Here is a 23,952-nt window from a genome sequence, read left to right as displayed (position 1 = left end):
CTCTGAATCTTCAAAAACTCCTCACACTAGAAAATTGCTTTCTGTTCCTGGAGCTCTGTTTTATGTCAAAGTGGGAGCCTGATCTCCAACCCTGCTTGCCATGATCTCAGAAGCTGAAGTCTGAATGACTTCCTTCGGTCTGCAAGAAAAAAAAATAGTGATGGAATTTCTCCACTAAGACAAAGGGCTTGGCTGGTTTGGGGACTTCCTGAGAACTACTGAGTGTGCCTAATTTTAGCAAATGTGGTTTTAAAATGAAATTCTGCCAATTTATGCACAACACACAACATATACCACATACGTGCACACACATGAATGCATATACATGCACATACAATATATATATATATATAAATGTAATATATAATGTCAATAAATATTATATATATGTAATACAAATATAATAGCCTTTTGCTGGAGACTATTTAATGAGGTTATCTTTTATTTTTAATCTGAACATCCTAAAGCAGGGGTCCCCAACCTGTTAGGAACCAGGCTGCACAGCAGGAGGTGAATGGTGGGCAAGCAAGAGAAGCTTTGCTTGCTGCTCCCCATTGCTCGCATTACCACCTGAGCCGTCCCCTGCTCCCCAGTCTGTGTTTTCCACGAAACTTGTCTTTGGTACCAAAAAGGTTGGGAACCACTGTCCTAAAATCCATTTAAACAGAAGAAAATTTATCTTTAATCGCAAATATACTTTTTTGTTTTGCTGTTTTCCTTTCTTCCCACACTGCAAGAAGAAAGATTAGGGCAGTAGAGGGGTGATTCTCCCACTCCCGGGGAACATTTGACAATGTCTGGAGACATTTTTGGTTGTCTCCATGGGGGATGGGCGCTCCTCACATCTAGTGGGCAGAGGTCAGCAATGCTGTGAACATTCCTCCAAGGAACAAGAGAGCCCTCACCACAAAGAGCCCTCTGCCCCCAGAGAGTTGAGACGTGCTCAAGTTGAGAAGCCTCGATTTAGGGCAACCATAAAGGAGAACTTTCAGAAGGATGTCAGCCCAGATGAACACATAACAGGATGAGGCTGTGAATCTCAACACAGAGCAAGCAAGTCCAACGAGGGATCTGGAGTACGAGGAAGGGACCCACTTCTCCAGCCCTTCTCTCCTAGGCTTCATGAACTGGAGCCCCAGTCAGTATCTTTATGCAATTATTCATTTCATGATGATATGCCAATGTAAACACTGCCCAATACCAGCCTAAACCATGTTTTTATAGGCAATGTGTACCCACTTAGCAGCCAGTAAATATCTTCACACTTCACTTTGGTGGTATGGAGAATCACTAACATTTTATTGAGTCTAATTTTAAGCTAATTCCCCCAACTGTTTTATGAAGTAAATACTATTATTATTCTTGTTTCACAGAGAAGGAGTGTAGCATGGCTAGAGTGGAGAGCAGGCTTCGAAGCCAGGCCTGTCAGCTTTGAACACAATGTACTGTAGCAGAAAAGTGGTCAGCCAACAGATACAGTGCTGTTTCTTCTTACAAAATCACCACCATCATCCTCGTCACCATCCTCCTCCTCCCCATCACCATGATCACCAGCATCTTCACCACCATCATCACCATGATCACCATATCTCAAAAGCTGACCTCCACATATGGTCTGCTTTATGTTGACCTTAACTGTATTTCCTAAATTTCCCAGAAGCATTTCAAGATATCCTTATACCCTTAATCCTCTTCTGAGACCCTAGAATCACAACAACACGCTACGGCTTCATTATGTCTAACCTTACAATGTTTACTATGCTTTTATGTTCCCTTGTCTCCCCCTCCCAATGAGAAGGACCATTCCAGGAAGGTTCAGCCCAAGTCCTGCTGGCAATGTGCCCACCACAAAGCTGGGGCAGTGGGCAGCAAGAAGGCTGTGCCCAGGCCCTCTACTTGAGCTGCTGTTTGTCAGCTTATGCTTTTTCTGACAAATAAGAAGATTCATGATTTCAGCAAAATCTGCAGGTAAACTTTAGCAAAGTAGGCAGCCCAGCCCAAAGTGACATCATCTTTTCCTGTGTAAACTGAGTCCACACACAGAATCCCAGGGGACCAATTACTGGCAGAATCCAGAATCTCACCTAAAGTATCATTCAGAACTGGTCAAAAAGCTTTCGATAGGAAAATCCTTCCCAAATGGCAGAAACACTTATCTGGATAAAGGTTTTGATGAGCTATTTCAGGAGGTATAAAATGGCTGGACAAATTTAAGAAAGCGACTAAGAAATTACTTGATACCAGTTACATCTTATTCAAAATATGGATTTGCTATTCTTCATTCGTGGCTTAAGGCACATTAGTAAAGGGGAAACTTTAATAATTCAATAATTACTCAAGTAATTAATATACCACCCTTAGAAAAATTAACTACAATTATTCTGGAGGGGACTTAATCTCCAGAGATGGCAAAGACCCTGGGAAACAGATGGTGAGTACCTGCTTCCTGTGAAACCTCATCCAAGGCAGGCTATACATCCTGACCCCCTACCTCCCCAACTCAATGTGGTGGGGAGAGCAGCTCAGCACCCCAGGAAGATTCGGGAGAGCACAGCTCAGGACCACAGGTGGCTGCCAGCCAGGAAGTTGGTATCTGAAGTGAAATCTGTCTGCCATCCTTATTTTAAGGACTATCCAATCTGAATCCTTCATTTGCTTTTACCAAAACAACCGAGGTTGGGAGAGGTGAACTATCTCAGGAAGTCCCATCCGTCAGATTCACACTGGAGGAAGAGAATGGGGTCTCTGGCTTCAGGCAAGTGCACATCTCAGCTCAGGAACAATGAATATAAAATAAGCCTTAGAGCTAGTATGCGGAAGCCACAAAACCCAATGGCACCACCCCTCCCCCCTCCCCCATGCCATCCTGCAAAACACACGTACATAAAACAAAGAGACGTGTAACCTCTTTGAGACCCTCTGTCTGCTTCTCATTAGGGCTGCTGCATGTGATCTCTGTTTGGCCTTGGACATGGGGGACAGCACTTATTTTCACGGCTGTTTCACAGTATGATAAGTGAGAAAATAACGTTCTAAGGGGTCAAATGGTTTCAGGGAGGTCACCTCAAGGGTCAGGGCAGAGATGGGGCTGCCACTCAGAATTCCGCTGGCCCCAGGAGGCTCTCACTGGTGGACCACACAGCCCTCCATGCCCCCTACTCGGTATAATCTCCTGAGTGTCTTTATGGGAACAATTTCTGCAGGTGCAATTTAGGCAGTAACTCTAAAAAGAATGTGACCCTTGGGGCATGATTGTCGAAGGATGACTTTGAAGTTGGTAGCTCTTCGTCTACATTTTCCATGCAGTATTTCCAAATAATTAGAGTAACTAAATTAACTAGCAACTCCATGTAGAGAAAATAAGATCAAAATCTTCACTCGTTCATTTGAGGTTTTATGTGCACACAAAACTAATTTCTGCCTCTTATCAGAGACCCTGATCACATCCTAAATTCAATTTTCTCTTAGGTAAAGATATACAATGCAACTTTAGCAAAGGGATCAAAATTAGCTGGAAAATATTTAAAATGCAAATTTGGGAACATGGTATTAATATGAAAATAATGTCTTCACCACATCGTAACTCTTCCTGGCGTTTCTACAAATGCATCAATTCTTTACAGATTAGATATGCTTCCTTTATATCTACATCTCTATGATAGTAAGAAGAAAGTCTTGCATTTTCATGCTGCTGATGTATAGAATTTGTGTTCCAATGGCAGCAAAGGTGATTATAGCTGTTTTCTTCTGATAAAGAAAACTTCAGCAAGCTTTTAAAGATCAAAATTTGCAGCATATGAAAGCATTTAAAATCCAAGTAGGTGGCTAATCATTGTACAAAACGGTGCATTTTTGACACCATGCTTAAAAGATACAAATGAAGGAGTGTAGTGACTTACATGCCACCCAGATGAAGCTAGGGGCTAATACAAACACCTCTCACATTCTCTGCTGTTCGATCTTACAGGCAGGAGACAGGAGCCCCACGGTGTAACTGCCAAGGCTCTCCCTGCAGGGTTATTCTGCTGGGGATCAGCGTGGGGAATGAAGCTGTTAAAAAATAATTTGATCTTTTTAAGGCCTTTGGACAAATATTATATGTGTTATTCTTTAAAGGGAAAAGAGCTGGTTGGAGGGGTGAAATAGAAGTTAAGGGAAAGGTGGGGATAGAGCAAACAGGTGGGCTTTGGTTCTGATGATTGCACTGTCTCTATTCTTCTGGATTCCACCAGTGGTATTTTCAAGCATAACTAGATGCCTGGCAGTGGGGACACACACCGAGGTCCACGTTCTTCGTTCTTCACATATATTCCCTTTCCTTCTTTTTAAAAAGCCTCTCAAAACATCAGTGGTACACACAACGCCATTCAGAAGCAAACAACCTGAGACTAACTTAGGCGGCAGACAATGCATGTAACAATCCAATCAATGGATATATTTCCATTGTTCAAGGGCCAAAGATGGAACTGTCTTCCAGGACAGAATTAATACAAGGGAAATGGGTTTTAGGAAGTTTTGGAAGCCTCTCTCATCTCTTCGAGAAGCCAGGCCAGCAGATAGAATTTGAGTTGTTTTACACAGTAAAAAAAAACTAAAACAAACCAAACCAAAACAAAAACCACATGCTGTGAACCAATATTCTACAACTTTCAGAAACATGTAAGATTAATGTATTTTGGAATATATAATGTACGACAGCAAAAAGAGAATTAATTCATCTGAGATTAAAGGGGAAGTGTGGACTTCTCAAATTATTTTGAGATGTTAGAATATGTGCCTTCACATGTCAAGGTAAGAGAAAATGCTGGCATCTTGACAAATCATTAGTAAATTCTGTCTTAATCAAAAGTACTCTAAATTAATTTTTGTACTCTATGTCCTTCTTACTCTGTTCTTCCTATTTTAACTAAAGGAACAAGTACACCAAAAACCAGCTAACAAAAAAATACATCTATCTTCTTAGCTTCTGGGCACAGAAGTAAATTTATGACAAATTTAATACTAGCTGGAGAGTCATGAAGCCCAATTATAATTATCTTGCTGAGAAGAGAAATTAATTAAACATCCCAGTGATAAAGACCTCACAGCAAACTTGGAATCAACACACCACGGGAGAAGGACAGGGGCTTGAAATAAAGGAGAAGAGAAGGCAAAGGTAATATTTAGCTCATCTTTTTGGACAGTAATGGACCAGAGTCATCTTTTCAAGAGAACATGGAGTGCAGTACATTGCAAACGGGACTACCTGGTGGGCAAAGTCGGCTGCATCCCTATTTCTCCTCTTCAACTCTGTGATTTGCTAATGTGAAACACATGTCTCCCTTCTGCACCAAGTTCAAATGACTCTGGAATTCCAACCGTGCAGCTCAGCGACTGAACCAGAACAAGGGGAGAACTTGTCAGGATTTAAGAGCTTTCAGCAAAGCCCTTCAATTGCAGCCAGCACCCTATTCCACGGGAGGATATCAATTATAGATAGTGACTTGCTTTCGCAGGCAGTCGGGACTGTCAGACACTAGATAGACAACCATGAAGAATCATGAATCTTTCTATTAACTGTAAGAGGGGGAAAAAGAATGGGTCATGGCTATAAATAAGGCAGGGCATCAGAATGGTTTAACACCTTGCCTCTTGGTTGTCGGTAGCATGAAAATTCAACTAATTCACAAAATGTCCTCTCTCCAAGGAGAGTTGCAGGAACTCACACAGTTCATACTTCCTTCTGCCCCTATAAAACTGGTTCTGCCACTGGTTTTTGGTCCGGCTGCCACCCAAGTAATTAGGTGGACTTGAACTAGCTATTCATTCCATTGGCAAAAAAATAATACACCAGGCCACTGCTGAAGCTATCAGATTCACCATGAGCAGGAAGGCACTTATTATGTCTGTCATGCGAAAGAAAATCAATTTGAACATACAAGTTTGGAATTTCCGGACGTCAGATAACAAGTAAAAAGGTATGGAATAAGTGGTATAAACCAGCATCCTTATTTATGTTTTTGTAAGTTAAAAATGTTAATTTCACTTAGCTAAGTTTACTGAACTCATAATTAATCTCAGACTTAAACTAATATCACAAAGTGAAGTCTCCTAATCCCGACACAAATTTCTTCTTGCAGATTTGAAATTAAAAAATGTCACTGCATGTGTCATTCATTCCCTAATTTTTATAATAAAACAGACAACGTGGTGGCCGTTTAGTTGATTGGTGAAGCAGCCTTGCCTTAAAGCTACTCAGAACTCTCTGTTAAAGCATCTTTCCTACCTAAAACCTTGTGTCACTGAGATTAGATAGAAGTATCTGTGATATCCACTGTCTTTTAAAAACTTTCCTGTGACATAGAAGGCATGGAGAATATGCAGGTATCACCACAACCCAAAAATGTTACATTAAAACCGGCCTCTAATGAAGAACATGATTCCTTTTAAATGCAGACTTAGAATACACTCCTATTGCCTTCCCCATTTGATAACAACTGGACCAAAATCAGGGCAGACCTTGGAAAAATGACTTGTCCACAGAGAAGGCACCATGAGACTGAGTCCTCCCTCAGAAGGACGTTTTAAAAGGCAAGCAGCACTGCCAACATCTCGTTTATGACGACAGGTTTTGTACAAATAGTTCTTCCCAAGTACGCTGTTCACTCACTCTACCACTGAGGGTATTCTTGGCCTCTTCCCCTCTTAGGGATTATTTCCCCACATTAAAAGAAAAATTCCAAACTTTTTTTTCCTCTTTAGTGTTACAATGTCTGTGGTTTCCATTAAAAGTCAGCAAGAATAAAAGGCCATTAAGTCAGGCTTGGCTTAAAAATAACACTTGCATCAAATTAAAGAGCAGGAATCAAATTAAGTTCATGGAAAAATCTGGAAATATACCCTAATTAAAAACATTTGACTTTTTAGTTTCTTGCTGGCTTGGATAAATCTAGAATTCTCTCTATACTATTACAAGGAGACATAATTTAAAAAGAAATGGGGAGGAGGGGCCTGGATGTCATGTTAGACTCTCAAAATGTTCTGTATATGATGGGCCTTAAAACCTGACAAACCATGTATTTGACCCTATAATGTAACTGCTGATAGCTCAGTTGGTAAAGAATCCGCCTGCAATGCAGGAGACCCTGGTTTGATTCCTGGGTCGGGAAGATCCCCTGGAGAAGGGAAAGGCTACCCACTTCAGTATTCTGGCCTGGAGAATTCCGTGGACTATATCATCCATGGGGTCGCAAAGAGTCGGACATGACTGAACACTTTCAAAAATAATAATAATAATGTAACTGCAGCATGTGCATATATTAGCAGATGGGCCAGGGTACCGAAGACACTCTTCAAAAGCCCAAGCAATTGCCATATATACATCACTATGCATAAAACAGATATAATGAGAACCTACTGTTTAGCACAGGGAACTCTACTTAGTGCTCTGTGCTGACCTAAATGGAAAGGACATCCAAAAAAGAGGAGATATATGTATTCATATAGCTGATTCAGCAGAAACTGATGCAATATTGTAAAGCAACTATACTTCCCCCCCCCCCAAAAAAAGCCCACGCATGCAGCATATGAAACATGGAGGGTGTGTCAGGAATTGTATAATCTTAGTGTTTAAACGTGGAGGAGGCAATGGCATCCCACTCCAGTACTCTCGCATGGAAAATCCCTTGGACAGAGGAGCCTGGTAGGCTGCAGTCTACAGGGTCGATAAGGGTCAGACACGACTGAGCGACTTCGCTTTCACTTTTCACTTTCATGCATTGGAGAAGGAAACGGCAACCCACTCCAGTGTTCTTGCCTGGAGAATCCCAGGGACGGCGGAGCCTGGTGGGCTGCCGTCTATGGGGTCGCACAGTCGGACCCGACTGAAGCAATTTAGCAGCAGCAACAGTGTTTCAACGGGTTTCCCAAGTGGTGCAGTGGTAAAGAATCCGCCTGCCAAAGCAGGAGATGCAAGGGACATGGATTCAATCCCTGAGTTTGGAAGATCCCCTGGAGTAGGAAATGGCAACCCACTTTAGTATTCTTGCCTGGAAAATTCCACGGACAGAGGGGCCTGGTGGGCTGCAGCCCACAGAGTCACAGAGTTGGACATGACTGAGCTGAGTGACTGAACACAGTAAATCACACACAGCACAGTGTTTAAATGGAGGAGAGTTATCAAGTGACAGGAATCGTCTAAAAAATACAAAGTGTAAAAGCGAAGAGAATGGAGTGGGTATGTGTATGGGGTGTCTGAGTGACAGGGGAAGGGGGAGGAGGGGATCCCAAAGAAAGCTACCCCATCAGATTTTCTGTCGTATTTAAAGCTTACAAAAGGGTTCCGCATAGCAAACCATCCTTAATGCCTTAATGCAGCCCTGTGCTTTGACATCATTTCATCCCTGATTATCTAAATGCTCTTCCATCTCAGCTACTCCTGGTCCCATTTGCCAGGGAGACTCCACTGGTCTGAGAAAGTACCAAACAAAGATGAAGCACCAGCTGAGGAAACAGGGCTAATCAAGTATGTGTGCATATGTGTGTGTGTCGGGTGGGGGTGGTGGTAGGGTGTCCTGCATTTTCTGAAATAACAGGCAGGGGCGTGAGGCAGAGACTTCTGAATCTGGTGTGGGAAGAGAAGGTGAGGTTCTCAATCTGGCCACGTTACAGTTTCCAAAACAGGCATCACTAAACACATTTTAAAATACATATCACTCTTTCTAATAATTATGGGGCCTGCAAGAATTAGCTTCAAGCCAAGAAACTGTGTTGATGGCTTATCCTGAACCACGACCCACTTCTCATAGAGAATGCTAAATGCTGCCTAAAATAATGGGAGAGTCCTGAGGTGGTGAGGGTGGGGGACAGTAAGGCAGAAAGGAAAAAAGAAATTCCCCCACATCTCTGATTTTTTTTTTTTTTTTGTATTGTTACTGGGACTTGGTTGAAATCAAACTTGGTTAAAAGGTTAATAATAATTCATGTCCAGCTTACTATGACTCAATAACCATCAAAGTCGCTAACTCCAAATAGTGTTTTCTGGCTTACAGGATCAGAGTCATTACACTGTATTGAAGACTTTATTGAATTTTACACTAAGCTTTAGCTGACTGAACAGGTCAAGCACTGTGGCTCAGAGTTTTCTTTATTCTCAGAAAGTCATAAAGCCCTCTCCAGTTTGCCAGGCCACTAGCTAAGAAACCTGACTCAGCTCGGGGTCAGGGGAGCTGACCCCACCAGAAAGGTCACCTCGTTGTAAAGCCCCGTTCCCCAGCCCCCTTCACTCACATGCACCAGCTGCTCCTGGGTGTCGAACTCTCGAGAACAGCCTTCCCAGTGGCAGTTTGTCTCGTAGATGACTTCAGGCTCTTGTTTGCTTTCATCTTTGTCCCCTTCCTCCTTCACCAGGGTTGTCCCTTCTGGCTGTTCCTGAAAGGCAGGGAAGGGGGAAGCGAGGAGATAGAGGGGGACAAAAATCAGACACAATAGGAGGGCAGATAAGAAGAGAAAGGAGAAACTTGATGTAGGCTTGTCTTCCTCCAGGTGCAGTTTTTTTGGGGGGAAGTAAAATGGAGCCCAGGTCTAACAACTGTGTTTGTGAACTGAAGAAACCAGAGATAGAATCATTTTTGTGCTTTTTTTTTTTTAAGATTTACCCAATACACCGTCAGAGGTCATTAACTTGTGATTAAAGACAATAATCCAAACCAGAATATTGGTGCGATGTTGAGGCCAAACTTTGTTATCCTGAGTACCAAGGTGGAAAAAAAAAACCAAAAATCTAAGATGTCATCTCTTAAGAAAAGCAATCAAACTAGGTCATGTAGTCTTTACCCAAAAGACTGGTCTTTCTCTTTCAGTTAAAGTCTTTTCAGCATATTAATTTGTTTATTCTCATAGTCTGGAATTCAGGGAAATTTACTGCTAATTCTAATTCTGTTCTCCCTGCCATTGGAGGTTGTAGAGGCACTCTGTGGATTTTTACAGGGATGATGTCTCCTTGGTTCAACTTCTGGTCTCCAAGGCTACACTCCCTGCCCAGGAGCCACAGCATCTAAAACTTGGCAGCATAGTCTTTTCTAGGTTTCTAAGGCAGCTTTGCAGAAATGAAAAGACAAAGAATTTCCAGAATTCTGGGAGATGATTAGGTGTGTAAATTCAGGATCTGACCTGCAGTTAGATGGCAAAAGCTGTATACAAGTGTTTAGGTATAATTAGCAAAATGTAAGAGCAAACCCATGACACACATTCATTCCATCCTTCAAGTGCTCCCTGAAAAGGAAACGTGGACTTAAGTTTGGGCTAAAACAGCTTGACAGTTTCAGGGTCCACATTCTGTGCACATCCGGACTCTTGTCTAGCCCCTATCTCAGGTGTTGAATTAATATTCATTGAGCTCCATATTGGGCACAGGGAACCTGAAAGATAGGGTGATGGGCATAACCTAAATATTTTTGAAACTGAGGCTCAGGATCTCAATAACAGCACAGACTAAACTGAAACTTAAACTTGTACTTTCAGGACTTTGGGTAAAAGCCAGAACTGAAACAACTTTAGATGATCATGTTAGTTGCGGCGGGATCCCTCCTGGCTCTATAAGGTCTCCTGGCCAGTGGGAAGTGGCAAAATAAGAACAAGAAAGAACATGATTATTGTGGAGAATATCCTTGGCCTGCCCTGCCCAGACTGAGAGCCAGGCACTCATAAATCAGGCCCAAGATCAGAGCCCAGGCCTGAAGTTTGTTCACATCCCTGATCAACAACAAATGCATCCAACCACTTACTCTATGAGCTCCAGTATCTACCCCACAGAGCTGCCTGCATTTTTGTGTGTTTGCTTCTGAGCTGGAGAAATAGTGTCAAACTCCAGACCTAGCCATCTGTCAAACACGTGTATACTGCCAAGGCCAAGAACACAGCAGACAAGCCGAAGCTGTGAAAGATGCCAGGCTAGATGGGGCCTGAGTCAGGCACCTCCCTCACCTGCTGGCCCCGTGGCCCTGGGCTGGGGAGATCTTCATCTGGTTTGATCTTGGAGCGTTTGTTGTGCACCAGGTCCCCTGTGCTGCTCACTGCAGACTCACTCGTGGGCTTGTTCTGCGGGTCACATTGGCAGGGATAGAGACAAAAATTAGATTCTGATCAACGAGCAGGACCACAGCTGAAACACACAACTCAAGACGAGCAGGCTTCTTTGGCACTAGAGTGATGACAGATATGGCTCCTATTTCCAGGTAGGAGTTCAGAAAATGTGTTCACAGCTAGGATAATGAACTTATTTACAAACAGAAATTGCATTACAGATGTAGAAAACAGTCTTATGGTTACCAAGAGGAAGGGGGTAGAGGGATAAATTGGGAGATTGGGATCGACATGTACACACTACTGTATATAAAATGGGCTTCCCAGGTTGCGATAGTGGTAAAGAACCTGACTACCACATCAGGAGATATAAGAGACACGGGTTCGATCTTTGGGTCAGGAAGATCCCCTGGAGGAGGGCACAGCAACCTACTCCAGTATGCTTGCCTGCAGAATCTCATGGACAGAGGAGCCTGGAGGGTTACAACCCATAGGGTTGCAAAGCGTTGGAACAAGTGAAACGACTTAGCATGCTCGCACACATATATAACATAGAACTATTAGGGCCTACTGTATAGCACTGGACACTCTACTCAGTACTCTGCAATGACCTATATGGGAAAAGAATCTAAAAAAAGTGGATATATGTAAATGAATTCACTTTGTTGTACACCTGAAACATTGTAAATAACTGTACTGAAATAAAAATTGAAAAAAAAAACCTCAGGATGTTCATGAGGCATTCATGAGGCATCTTCTTGTTTTTAATCATGACTACCAACTTCTGGTGGTTTTTCAAAGCTAGTGGAAAAGAGCTGGGATCCTGGGTTTAAACGAGCTCCAATAGTCTAGCACACAGGGACCGAATAACAGTAACCCATTCATGGGATGTATGTTTATTTTATTTATTAAAATTTTTAAAAATTTATTTTATCTGTTTTTAACTGAAGGATAATTGCTTTACAGAATTTTGTAGTTTTCTGTCAAACATCAGCAAGAATCAGCCATAGGTGCACCCATGTCCACTCCCTCTTGAACCTCGCTCCTATCTCCCTCCCCATCCTGCCCTTCTGTTTGTCACAGAGCCTCTGTTTGAGTTCCCTGAGTCATATAGCAAATTCCCATTGGCTATCTATTTTACAAATGGTGTTGTAAGTTTCTGTGTTACTCTATCCATGGGATGTATGCTTATTGAATGGACAACAGACCGCACAGGGTCAGAGGGAAGCCAGGTCAAGCAGCTTTTCCACCAAGGATAAAATGACTGGTGGAAGAAGCTCTTGCTTCTTGAGGAGCACAGACACGGCACAGTCAACAAACCTGAAGACAGAGAGCCCTCGGTGGGGTGGACAGGCTGCGGTACGGAAGCTGTGAGGATGCTATGGCCTGTGCGCATCCACAGCTGATGTGGCCCCCTGGCTTTCCTCTATGGTTCCCAAGACAAACCAGATCATCAAGATGTCTCTCTCACCTGTGAGGACTCGGAAGGGCCAGAGCTGACCTGGACGGGGTTCAGAACTGTAGGGATCCCGGGAATAGGCCTCTGGGTCGGGAAAGTTGGGGCGGGGTGGATGAGCGGAGGGCTGTGTCCAAAGGCTGAGCCTAAGCTCTGCTGTCGGCTTAGGATCTGCTGATGCATGTGGAGGGACACAGGCGCCGAAGGGTAGGTGAAGCTCAGGGCAGGGCTGCAGGTGGGAAATAGAGGGAAAACCATCATTCGCAAGGGATGCACAGACCAGCTCACTTCTATATCTAGTTTTTCCTCCCAGGTCGCATCAGGGCTGCGTGTTCAAATTAAAAAGTAAAAACGATGACTGACCAACATCTCAAAACTTCCTAGAGAAAGGCAATGGCTTAGAAGGGACACACGTGGGTATGTGCACAGATACGCAGACCTAAGATTCTGTACAACAGAAGCAAAAGGCATCGGCTCAATAACAGCTATTTATTGCAATAACAAACTTTATATAACAAAGAGAATGGGTGACTACATGCTTTATAGGACTTTGATCGGCTCCTCATCCTGTAAGTCCCCATGCAGGCAGCAATTCTTTTCATCTCAGCTCACCCTGCACACTTTCATATGTCTCCAGATCTTATTACAAGAGGAAAGAAAATCAATTGGTTAAATGTGTTTTGAACACCATGCTTGTCATATCACTCATTTGTTTGTAAAGATGGAAAGCTTGGTTCATCCAGAATGCCACCTAAAGAATTTCCATCAGTGCCGTCTGGTTACAGAAGCTGATGGATTAACCTCTCCCGGCTGAAATCGGTGATCAATGAGCTTCGATGGAGCAATATTCCAATGGGAAAGCATCGCTCCCTCTTCCAGCTAAAGAGCACTCAATGTCTATTAACGTCCATTATACATGCTAATACCTGTCACCACTTCATTATGCCCGAGTATTTCCCAGGCTACCGGAAGTTCTGAGGAAGCCACACTATGACCTTAAGATTTCTGGACGAGTAGGCAGTGCCAGATTGTTTTCTGCACCAGCATAGTTAGGAATCCAGTCCTCTTAAGAGAATGAAGTGCTCTTGAGGAATTTGCCGATGACTTTAAAAAAAAGCACAAAACACTGTAAATGCATTCGTGAAAATTTCTTCCTTAAAAAAAAAAAATACTCAGTGGGAAAATATATACATACATAGATCTTTTCTCTATCCTACTGTGTAAGATCCAGAAAGAATCAAGGTTTCTTGCAAAGTCAAAGGTAGAATTCATGAAAATTTTCCAATCTGGTGGGTTAATTACTATTGCCGCTAAGCGCATTAACTGAGAATATAATAATTACAATAACAAAATTCAAACCATTTCAACAACTTTAAGTAATAATGCTGAAGATATACTCACTTCATTAGTGTGACTCCACATTTTGCCCATTTGACTACAATCCATAAAAGGCAGTTTCAATGGGATTACATTACTATTATTTCTACAGAGAAACTTGCATTACAATAGCTTGCCCATTTAAGACTGAATATCATTAAGAATACCCTAGGAGAATTTCACGGGGCTTGGTGGAACCCTCCTTTCATTCTGTATTGTATTTCTTTAATAAAGGAGAGCAGAAACCTGGTGAAAACAGTCATTGTTCACAGTAAGTTAGGGAAAGATCAGTAATAATATTCCGCTTTTGCAGCGCTATAGTTTCTGCCAGTATTTCCGAAAGCAACCATGAATGATTACACCAAGACTTAGCGAAGGTAGCTGTGTGGATGATTGATAGGGCATTAATCAAAAGATGCATATCTGCCTCAGAATTTGTTCACAAGCTTTCTTCTAATAGCTGATTTCATGTTCACTGAGCTCTATGCCAGTTTGTCCAATTTATTTTTCGGTGTACAAGCCATTCATCAAAAAACACAATGATTTAACCCTCCCATCCCCCCCCTTTCTTTTGGTGAATGGGTATTCCTAAGTGTAACTACCTTATTCTGTTCATTAAAAAAACAAAGAAAAACTAAAAGATCCCATTACCTACATATTTACTATGTGATATGGACTCTGCCCAAAACTCCATGCACCTTTTCTGAGTTTCACGAGCCTGAATGATCAGGTAGGCTTAGTAAGGGGGCCCCTTGGGTCACGTACACCTCTAATTGCAGGGGGCCGAATATTGGGGAGCTCAAAAAGTCAGGACCCAATTAATAGTCAAGACTGTTAGAGGCAGTCTTTCCTGCCTTTCACAAGGCAGGAAATGCCATCAGTTGTGTATATAATGCAATTTACAACTGTTAATAGCCAGACAGGATAGGTCCATTTGTACTTTTAAAAAGCTGTAGAAGAAAAAAGGCAGGGCCAGCATTGGTGCTGCAGCACCCTGTCCCCAGGTGCGAAGTCTCTGACCTCAGCAGATGTAGGAAGGGCTGCAAGACCTTTCAACCCATGTGGGTTTTGTCCCTTTTGGGGCTGCATTTTCACTGTTCAAACCACAGAACAGGAATAAACACTGGCCAAAATCCATGTCAACTTTTAGATTCTAAGGGATATAAGAACATACAGAAGGGGCCAGCGAATTTTAATTTTTTTGAAATTTTAAATTTATTTTATCTTTTAGCAGTACTTTGAGGCATGTGGGATCTTAGTTCTCCGACCAGGGATCAAAACTGTGCCCCCTGCATTGGAAGCGTGGAGTTTTCACCACTGGACTGCCAGAGACGTCCCGGACCACCAAATTTTAGTGGTCCCTACTTATTCACAAGAAGTCAGCAACAGATACATTCTCTCCTCTATGTGCAAAGAGCTGGGTGATAGCAGACACAGGTAGAGACCTCGCATCACCCCACAAGAGCAGGCACTGCAGTCAGCTCCTGGGAGGAAGGCCACTTGCTCAGGATTACAAAGCCTGTGTAGGATTTGATGACAGAAGTGGATGTTTTTGGCTCTGTAGCAGCATCAGTGAATGAATTCGAGAGCCCAGTTGCCTCTCGGTTTTAGAACAGCCTGCGAGGTTGTCCCTGCAGTTGTATAAAGAAGCAGCAGAGGATGAGGGATGACTGGGTGCTGCATGTAATGTCAAGCAGAACAAAAAACATCACCATCCTCCCAAGAGCATGTAAAGAACCTCTGAAGACTTCCCACCAGTGGGAGGGGGCCGGGGACCAGGGCCACCACCCCCGTTCTCTGATGCCAAGTGAGCAGTCATCCTAAGCTCTATATCCCCGTACTCCTGTGTCCTTCCAGAGGCCAGCATGGCTGATCGCACTTGGTCACTCAGACTCCAGCTTAAATGTCACCTCCTCAGACACTGAGGCCTCCTGAGGCCAAGGCCCCATCTAAACCAGCCCCCTCCACAGCTCCTCATGGCATCATGCACTCCTGTTTGACAGCTGTGTTTTCACTGCAGGACAAGGCTCTCTGAAAACACATTTTCTCCCTCCCTCCAAATGTTAGGTTTGGGGGAGCTGGGCCCTGGCCTGTCTTGTTCTTCACTACCCCCTGGTGCCCAGAACACTGCCAGGAACAGGGCAGCCCCTCAAGATGAGTTGATGAGTGATGGAACCACTCTCTCAAGGTATGAGTTGCCATTACAACACATCACCACAAGTTTAGTTGTTTTAAAACAAAATATACTTGCTCTCTTGAGAAATACAAGATACAATCAAGATTGCTGGAAGAAACATCAACCACCTCAGATATGCAGATGATACCACACTAATGGCAGAAAGTGAAGATGAACTAAAGAGCCTCTTTGTGAGGGTGAAAGAGGAGAGTGAAAAAGCTGAGCTAATATTCAACATTGAGAAAACTAAGATCATGGCAATTGGTCCCATCACTTCACGGCAAATAAATGGGGAAAAAGTGGAAAAAGTCAGATTTTCTTTTGTTGGGCTCCAAAAAAGACTGTGGACAGTGACTGCAGCCATGAAATTAAAAGACACTTGCTCCTTGGAAGGAAAGCTATGACAAACCTAGACAGGATATTAAAAAGCAGAGACATCACTTTGCCAACAAAGGTCTGTATAGTCAAAGTCATGGTTTTTCAAGTAGTCATGTATGGATGTGAGAGTTGGACCATAAGAAAGGCTGAGCACCAAAGAATTGATGCTTTTGAATTGTGGTACAGAGAAGACTCTTGAGAGTGCCTTGGACTGCAAGGAGATCAAACCAGTCAATCCTAAAAGAAATCAACCCTGAATATTCACTGGAAGGACTGATGCTGAAGCTGAAGCTCCAATAGTTTGTGATGTGAAGAGCCAACTCACTGGAAAGGATCCTAATGCTGGGAAAGACTGAAGGAAAAAGGAGAAAAGGGCGACAGAAGATGTGATGATTAGATAGCATTACTGACTCAATGGATATGAATCTGAGAAAACTCTGGGAGACAGTGAAAGACGGGGGAGCCTGGAGTGCTACAGTCCATGGGGTCACAAAGAGTCAGTCAGACATGACTTAGCGACCAAACAACAACACTGCTCTCTTATAGCTCCAGAGGTCAGAATCCTCGAATGGGTGGGCAGTACTGCATTCCTCTGGAGTCTCTGGGCACCTGGCCTCTTCCTGCTTCTAGAGACTGCCTGCATCCTCAGCTCGTGGCCTCACCTCACTCCAACCTCCTGTGACTACCTTAACTCTGACACCATCCCGCCTCTCTCTTATAAGGACCCCTGTGGTTATATTGGGCCACCTGCGTGGTACAGAATCACCCTTCTTCCTAAAATCTTTAACTGAATCACAGCCACATAATTCCTTTTGCTGTATAAGATAATACACTTACAGATTCCAGGGAGTAAGATGTGGCATTTATGGGGGCCCATTATTCTGCCCACCCCCCTCAGAACAGTCACTTCAAAGAAAAGCAATTTGACGTTTATCAAACAGTGCAAAGCTAGTAACTAGATCTGTGCCTCTCTGTAGAATTTCAGTATTCGAGGACATGCTGCTGATTACAGAGGTTGAAATTGTTTTTGAAAAGTAAAGTTCAGTGGTAAAACAATCTGCCTGCAATGCAGGAGATGCAGAGGAAACCCAGGTTCAATTTCTGGGTTGGGAGAATCCCCTGGAAGAGGAAATGGCAACCCACTCCAGTGTTCTTGCCTGGAAAATCCCACGGACAGAGGAGCTTAGCAGGCTACAGTTCATGGGGTCGCAAAAGAGGTGGACACAACTTACTGACTAAATAACAACAACAAATTCCATTTTTAGAAACCCTGAAAATAAAGCTTCCTAAACAGTTCATATTTTGTTCCATAATTTCCTAGAAATATGAAGTACTGACATTGTTGAAATGTTTTATACATTTCTCTGTCTTGTTTCAAGAAGGACACAGTCCTTGGTCCACCTGAGCTATGTGACCTTTACATTTCTGCTCACCCTGCTCTTTCCAATGGATCAGTTGAAGAGCAATTAAGTTTATGTTCTGAATTTTAAATTTTCTTCACTCAACATTTAATAAGTGTAATTTAAAAATTCATAATAGCATTCAATTCTTTTCTAAATGACTACATGAAAGATGGAATAATTAAAAACACACAAACATTTTTATAAGAATGTGACTTACAACTGTTAATTTATATCAGTCAATAAGATCTGTAGAAAGTGTCAGATGGCCTAGATCCTCCCAAACAATCCGTTAACATACTCACAGTCCTTCTGAGATAACAACCCAAAAGTAAGTGTTATGGAGGAAAAGAAAGTGTCAAGGTCATAAAGTCTGAGGAGTACAGCCCCCAGATTCCCTGGAATTGTTAATATGTGAATGTGTGTTTCAAAAGTCCCACCTCAGGTATGGTTAGTGGCAATATTTGCAGGAGCTTCCAGAGAGACACTCTGAGAAACACTTTTCTAGGACAACAATTAGAATATTCTGTAATAACCTTTATGGGAAAAAGAATCTGAAAACAAACGAATATGTATATATGTATAACTGAATCACTATACTGTACACCTGTAGCTAACACACATTATAAATCAACTATATCCAGCAAAATTTTTAAAAAGTTAGAAAAGGAAAAAAAAGTTAGAATAAATTAATTAATGTTCATTTGCCCTGTAGTTTTCTCAAGAGAAGGAATTGAGAAAAATGTGAATTTTTGATCCCTTGTCATTGTGTGGTGTCTTCATTCACCAAACATAATTTCTACCCATCAAAACCGATAATGGTTCTGGAAGATTTTGTTTTATATAATACCTGAGAGGAAGCACTCACGCCACTGCAGGCAGTGACTGGGGGACAGAATTCTAAATCACGATAACTACTGACTCAGTTTCCCTTTAAGTCTTTGCTCTGAGCTGAGCTAAAGTTCAGTTCTTTTAACTGAACTAAAGGAACTAACCAACTGAGCTAAAAGTTTTAACTCTGCTCTGCATTAAAAGCGATCAGCAAATTATTGTCTCAGTGGGAACCACTATTTTCCAAAACTTTAACATTAAAATTCCCAAAATCTGAATCACTAAGAAAGTTTTGATGCATTTATTCTCCATCACAAATCAGAAGTAAGGTTTTGTCAATATTCTTTCACAAAGTGGGGTCAAATTTTGCAAACTGGGTCTCCTCTTAATATCACAGTAAATAGCCCAGAAATCTCTCCCTTATCTGGAACTCTTTTGCCTCAGAGTTTCAACAACGGTGGCCAGTCTGGCTGGAATCTGGGGTCTAAGTAGAAAGAAAAGACGCTAAGCAACTAAAATAAATATTAATGTATGTAACTGAATAACTGAATCAGTTTGCAGTACAGCAGTAATTAACACAACACTGTAAATCAACTACCCTTCAATTTTAAACATTTTTAATAAATAAATACCATAAAATCCACTCCCTTATTCACTAATTCAATAAGTTTCCGCTGAGTACTTTTCACAGACCCCCTTTATATATCCAAAGAATAAAATAATTATTTGTAACTCGAAAGTTACATATTAATTATAATTGATACATATAACTTTGAAATGCATACACATGCTTGACTTTCACAAAAAATATTTTTCTTTTCACACCAAGAAAGTGATATGAGTCAACATTTGTACAGAACTCCTCTGACCTATCTGTAAATTCATAATAAATTATAGAAATGACATATAAGTGCGAGACACTAAAAGTTCATATTGTAGAATATCATTCGTTAAGGTGTACTCAACCCTACTATACATACAGGTATTTCAAAGTCATTAATATTCAAGTCAAATATATTAAAACCAGTTAAAAAGGCATGCAAGTTTAGGACTGACATGTACATATTGCTATATTTAAAACAAATAACCAACAAGGACCTACTGTAAAATAAATAACAAATAATTTTTAAAATTATAATAATAAAATAGCATTTGAGACAAATCCATAATGTATTTTAGAAACACTTCAGGAACTCTACATATAGTGGAGGAAGAAAAAATTAAGATCATGGCATCCAGTCCCATCACTTTAGGGCAAATAGATGGGGAAACAATGGAAACAGTGACAGACTTTATTTTGGGGACTCCAAAATCACTGCAGATGGTGACTGCAGCCATGAAATTAAAAGGCACTTGCTCCTTGGAAGAAAAACTATGACCAACCTAGACAGCATATTAAAAAGCAGAGACATTATTTGCTGATAAAGATCTGTCTACTCAAAGCTCTGGTTTTTCCAGTAGTCATGTTTGAATGTGAGAGTTGGACTATAAAGAAAGCTGAATGCCGAAGAATTGATGCTTTTGAACTGTGGTGTTGGAGAACACTCTTGAGAGGCCCTTGGACCACAAGGAGATCAAATCCATCAATCCTAAAGGAAATCCGTCCTGAATATTCATTCGAAGGACTGATGCTGAGCTGAAGCTCCAATAATTTGGCCACCTGATAGGAAAAACTGACTAACTGAAAAAGACCCTGATGCTGGGAAAGATTGAAGGTGGGAGGAGAAGGGGACAACAGAGGATGAGATGGCTGGATGGCATCACCAACTCGAGTTTGAGCAAGCTCCAGGAGTTGGTGATGGACAGGGAAGTCTGGCGTGCTGCAGTCCATGGGTTGCAAAGAGCCAGACACGACTGAGTGACAACTGAACTGAAGAGGATAGGGGATGGACTGGATAAATTAATAATAGTACAATGAACAAAGCTGAGTGGTTCAGATGGTAAAGAATCTGCCTGCAATGCAGGAAACCCGGATTCGATCTCTGGGTCAGGACAATCCCCTGGAGAAGGGAATGGCAACCCACTCCAGTATTCTTGCCTAGAGAATTTCATGGGCAGAGGAGCCTGGTGGGCTATAGTCCATGGGGTCACAAAGAGTCAGACACGACTGAGTGATTAACACACACTAGGGGATGTATCCTGCTGTAGTCTTTTATACTAGGAGTGTAAATAGAGCTGATTACAATATTTAAAAGAAATGTTTCTAAGTAAAAGTGAATTTTAAAAACCTGGAACTATAAGAAAGATGGCAAGAGGTTGGATCACCCCGTCATGTCATGCTTACAGGTCAAAGTTTCTATCTTACTGTTTAATGACTTGAGTCCACATGACATCTACCCATTCCCTAAAAAAAACATAGGTTTTCCTTAGAGCTGCATGGAACATCTCCTTCCACTGAGTCTCCATACCATGCGTCCTTTGTGTTAATGTGGGGTCAGGGTGAAGGGGGTTGCCTGGGACAGAGTCACTAATACTCCACGCATTTTATCTACATTGGCTTCAACAGAAAGGCTCATCATCAGTTTCCAGGTTCATCTCCAGAACACCTCCCTGACCTGGAGAACTCAGCATGGAGCTGGACTGGCCTGAGGTTGATGTGAGAACCACTGCGGGGTCCTGACGCGGGTGGTCACGGGAAAGCCCAAGTCACAAAGGCACCCTCTCTTACCCAAAGTGAGGAGGAGTGATGAATATGTGGCAGCTATAGATTCTTAAGAAATATTTTTTAAAGTTAAATCAATGCTACCAACCTATAAACAAATTTTTTCAACTGCCCTACTTGGTCAGTTCTGTTCAGATATGAATTTTTAAAAGACACTTAGAAGAAACACATGTGATGCTTTTATAATGCATTTCTTCAGGTTGGGCACTGGGATTAAGAAACTTCATGCTGCAGTCTAAATGCCCATTGACAGAGGAATGGATAAAGATGTGGTATATATACACAATGGAATATTCCTCAGCCATAAAAGAGTGAAATAATGCCATTTGCAGCAACATGGATGGACCTAGAGATGATCGTGCTAAGTGAAGTAAGGCAGATAGAGAAAGACAAATATCATGATATCTTTTAAATGTGGAATCTAAAAACACACAAGTGAACTTATTTACAAAAATAGAAACAGACTCCTAGACACAGGAAACAAAGTTATGGTTACCAAAGAGGATAGCAGGGCTGGAAGGAATAAATTAGAAGGCTTGGGATTAATATATGCACACTTCTATATATAAAATGGATAAACAGCAAGTACTTAATATATAGCACAGTGACCTATACTCAATATCTTATAATAATCCATAATGGAAAAATATCTGAAAAAGAATACATACGCACGTGCGCACGCACACACACACGCACACACACTCACACACTCACATCTATATAACTGAATCAGTTTGCTGTATACTTGAAACTAACATGGTAAATTAACTTCATTTACCACGAAGTTAGTGGTAAATGGTCACAAAGAGTCAGACATGACTAAACACAAGCACAACAACTCAAATCATGTAACCGACCAGTCATGCAGACATAGTTAGAAGAACATCATCGATTTTTTAAAAGCATCACCAGACATGATTATATTCCTATTATAAATAGCATTTCCTACCAATCCCTTTAGTCATGTGTCCCACTGGAGGATTTTTAAGAAAGAAAGAAGGGAAACAGAAAAGGAGATCCACAGTTAGACCCGGCAGGTTTGGCCAAGTAAGTAGCTAAGTGCCTTTGATTCAGTCCACAAACTTCCCTGAGCTCCCTGGTCTCTTAAACAACACACCCTCACTGGGGCCCGAAGCCTTCCTACGGTCCTTGGATCAGCAGTCCACGACTGTACACCACCTGGTCCTGCCCACCTCCAACCTTGTGCTTTGCCTCATCTGCTACCTAGGCTGCTGCTAAGTCTCCGAACATCCTAACTTCATATCTGACTGGAGGCCTTTCCCTTCCATGAGTTCCATGAGGACAGGGATCGTGTCTCTCATTCATCCATGCAGCCCTCAGGCCCAGCACAGCGACCAGCACACAGTTGAAATTGCAGTAAAATATTCGCGGAATAAGTGAGCAGTAGATTAAATGAAGTACTACCTAAAACCAATGGTCACATCTGGGAATAAATGAAGAGTATCCTTTTCAGTCAGGATTTATTATTTTCACTGATTCTGGGGAAAGAGAAGCTTGTTTCATAATTCTTAGAAGATGCAATCAGAGAGTTTTAAGGACTTTGGTTACTTGGCTCTGGATTCATTCATCTGTTCTTCAATGTTTCCCACCCAAGTCATTTCGAGTTGTTTCTCTGACACAAATGAGCTGACTCATAGCAGGTAACAAAGCAGCGTCAAGCTGCTGTGAAAGCTGAACTGGTTCCTACTCTGCTCAGGAAATGCACTGGACCTGCCAACTGCATCCTTACTCCAGGGGCCGCCAGCGGGGTGATGCTTCGGTTCTCTGGTCACCAGGCAGAGCTGGTCAGCACTGGCCACAGAAAACACACACTGATTTGTGAGGCTGCACTTCTGGGCCCTCAACTCTCATTTTCACCGAGATGTCTGTCCGAGCTGAGCCAGACCTGAAACTACTAAGGATACAAAGCCATCTTCATTTTTGCCATTACACCCAAAGTGAGAAAGCTGTTAACTGGTGGGTTAGAAATGAATGGATTACTCCCTTCTTCATTTCATTTAGGTTTCCTAGAAGATGGAAGATGAGAGTCAGTTGAAACAATCTTTCCTCTAATGAGAGTTCTATTTCTAGGGGAAGGTATTAGCAGAGGTCAAACTATTTCTAATTTAACACTATTAACTGGATAAACACTGGCCTTCACCATACAGAGGATACAGACTGTACTGGATAAATGTGATTCATCAAATCTTAGATGGCATTTCTCAGGGTGATGGTGAATTTAAAACTTCTTGAGACAATATTTCACCACATCCTTTCCAAGTGCATAGAGTTATTTTTTTTAATGATTGTCTTAGTTATGATATAAAAAATACTTGTGATGTACATTTGGACAATATGTTTTAATAAGTCAGACATAATCAAGAACCATTTCTTAACATGTAAATGGGTTTTTATGAATAAATATATGGTCTATATGGAATTTTTACAGCAGTCTAAATTATTAAGTAAATACATCAACATAAGAACCAAATGGGCTTCCCAGGTGCCACCACTGTAAAGAAACTGCCTGCCAATCCAGGAGACATAAGAGACAGGAGTTTGATCCCTGGGTGGGGAAGATCCCCTGGAGGAGGGCATGGCAACCTACTCC

General features: G+C 41.9%; 1 protein-coding gene across 9 annotated transcripts in view; it reads right to left on the bottom strand.

Annotated features, from left to right (window-relative positions):
• The window catches only part of GLI3 (GLI family zinc finger 3), a 305,222-nt gene that overhangs the window by 63,576 nt on the left and 217,694 nt on the right, over positions 1 to 23,952 (bottom strand). For all 9 annotated transcript variants that reach the window (XM_043463520.1, XM_043463519.1, XM_043463518.1 and 6 more), the window contains 3 exons: positions 12,533 to 12,746; positions 10,963 to 11,076; positions 9,268 to 9,408 (listed from right to left, as the gene is read on the bottom strand). In XM_043463520.1, coding sequence (XP_043319455.1) covers positions 9,268 to 9,408; positions 10,963 to 11,076; positions 12,533 to 12,746 — 469 coding nt within the window. The remainder of the gene's footprint in view (positions 1 to 9,267; positions 9,409 to 10,962; positions 11,077 to 12,532; positions 12,747 to 23,952) is intronic.

Source organism: Cervus canadensis, chromosome 3 (genome assembly GCF_019320065.1).
Source record: "Cervus canadensis isolate Bull #8, Minnesota chromosome 3, ASM1932006v1, whole genome shotgun sequence".
In the NCBI taxonomy this organism is placed as follows: domain Eukaryota; kingdom Metazoa; phylum Chordata; class Mammalia; order Artiodactyla; family Cervidae; genus Cervus; species Cervus canadensis.
Note: the sequence above shows the minus strand (reverse complement) of the source record. Positions and strands in the feature narration are given on the sequence as shown.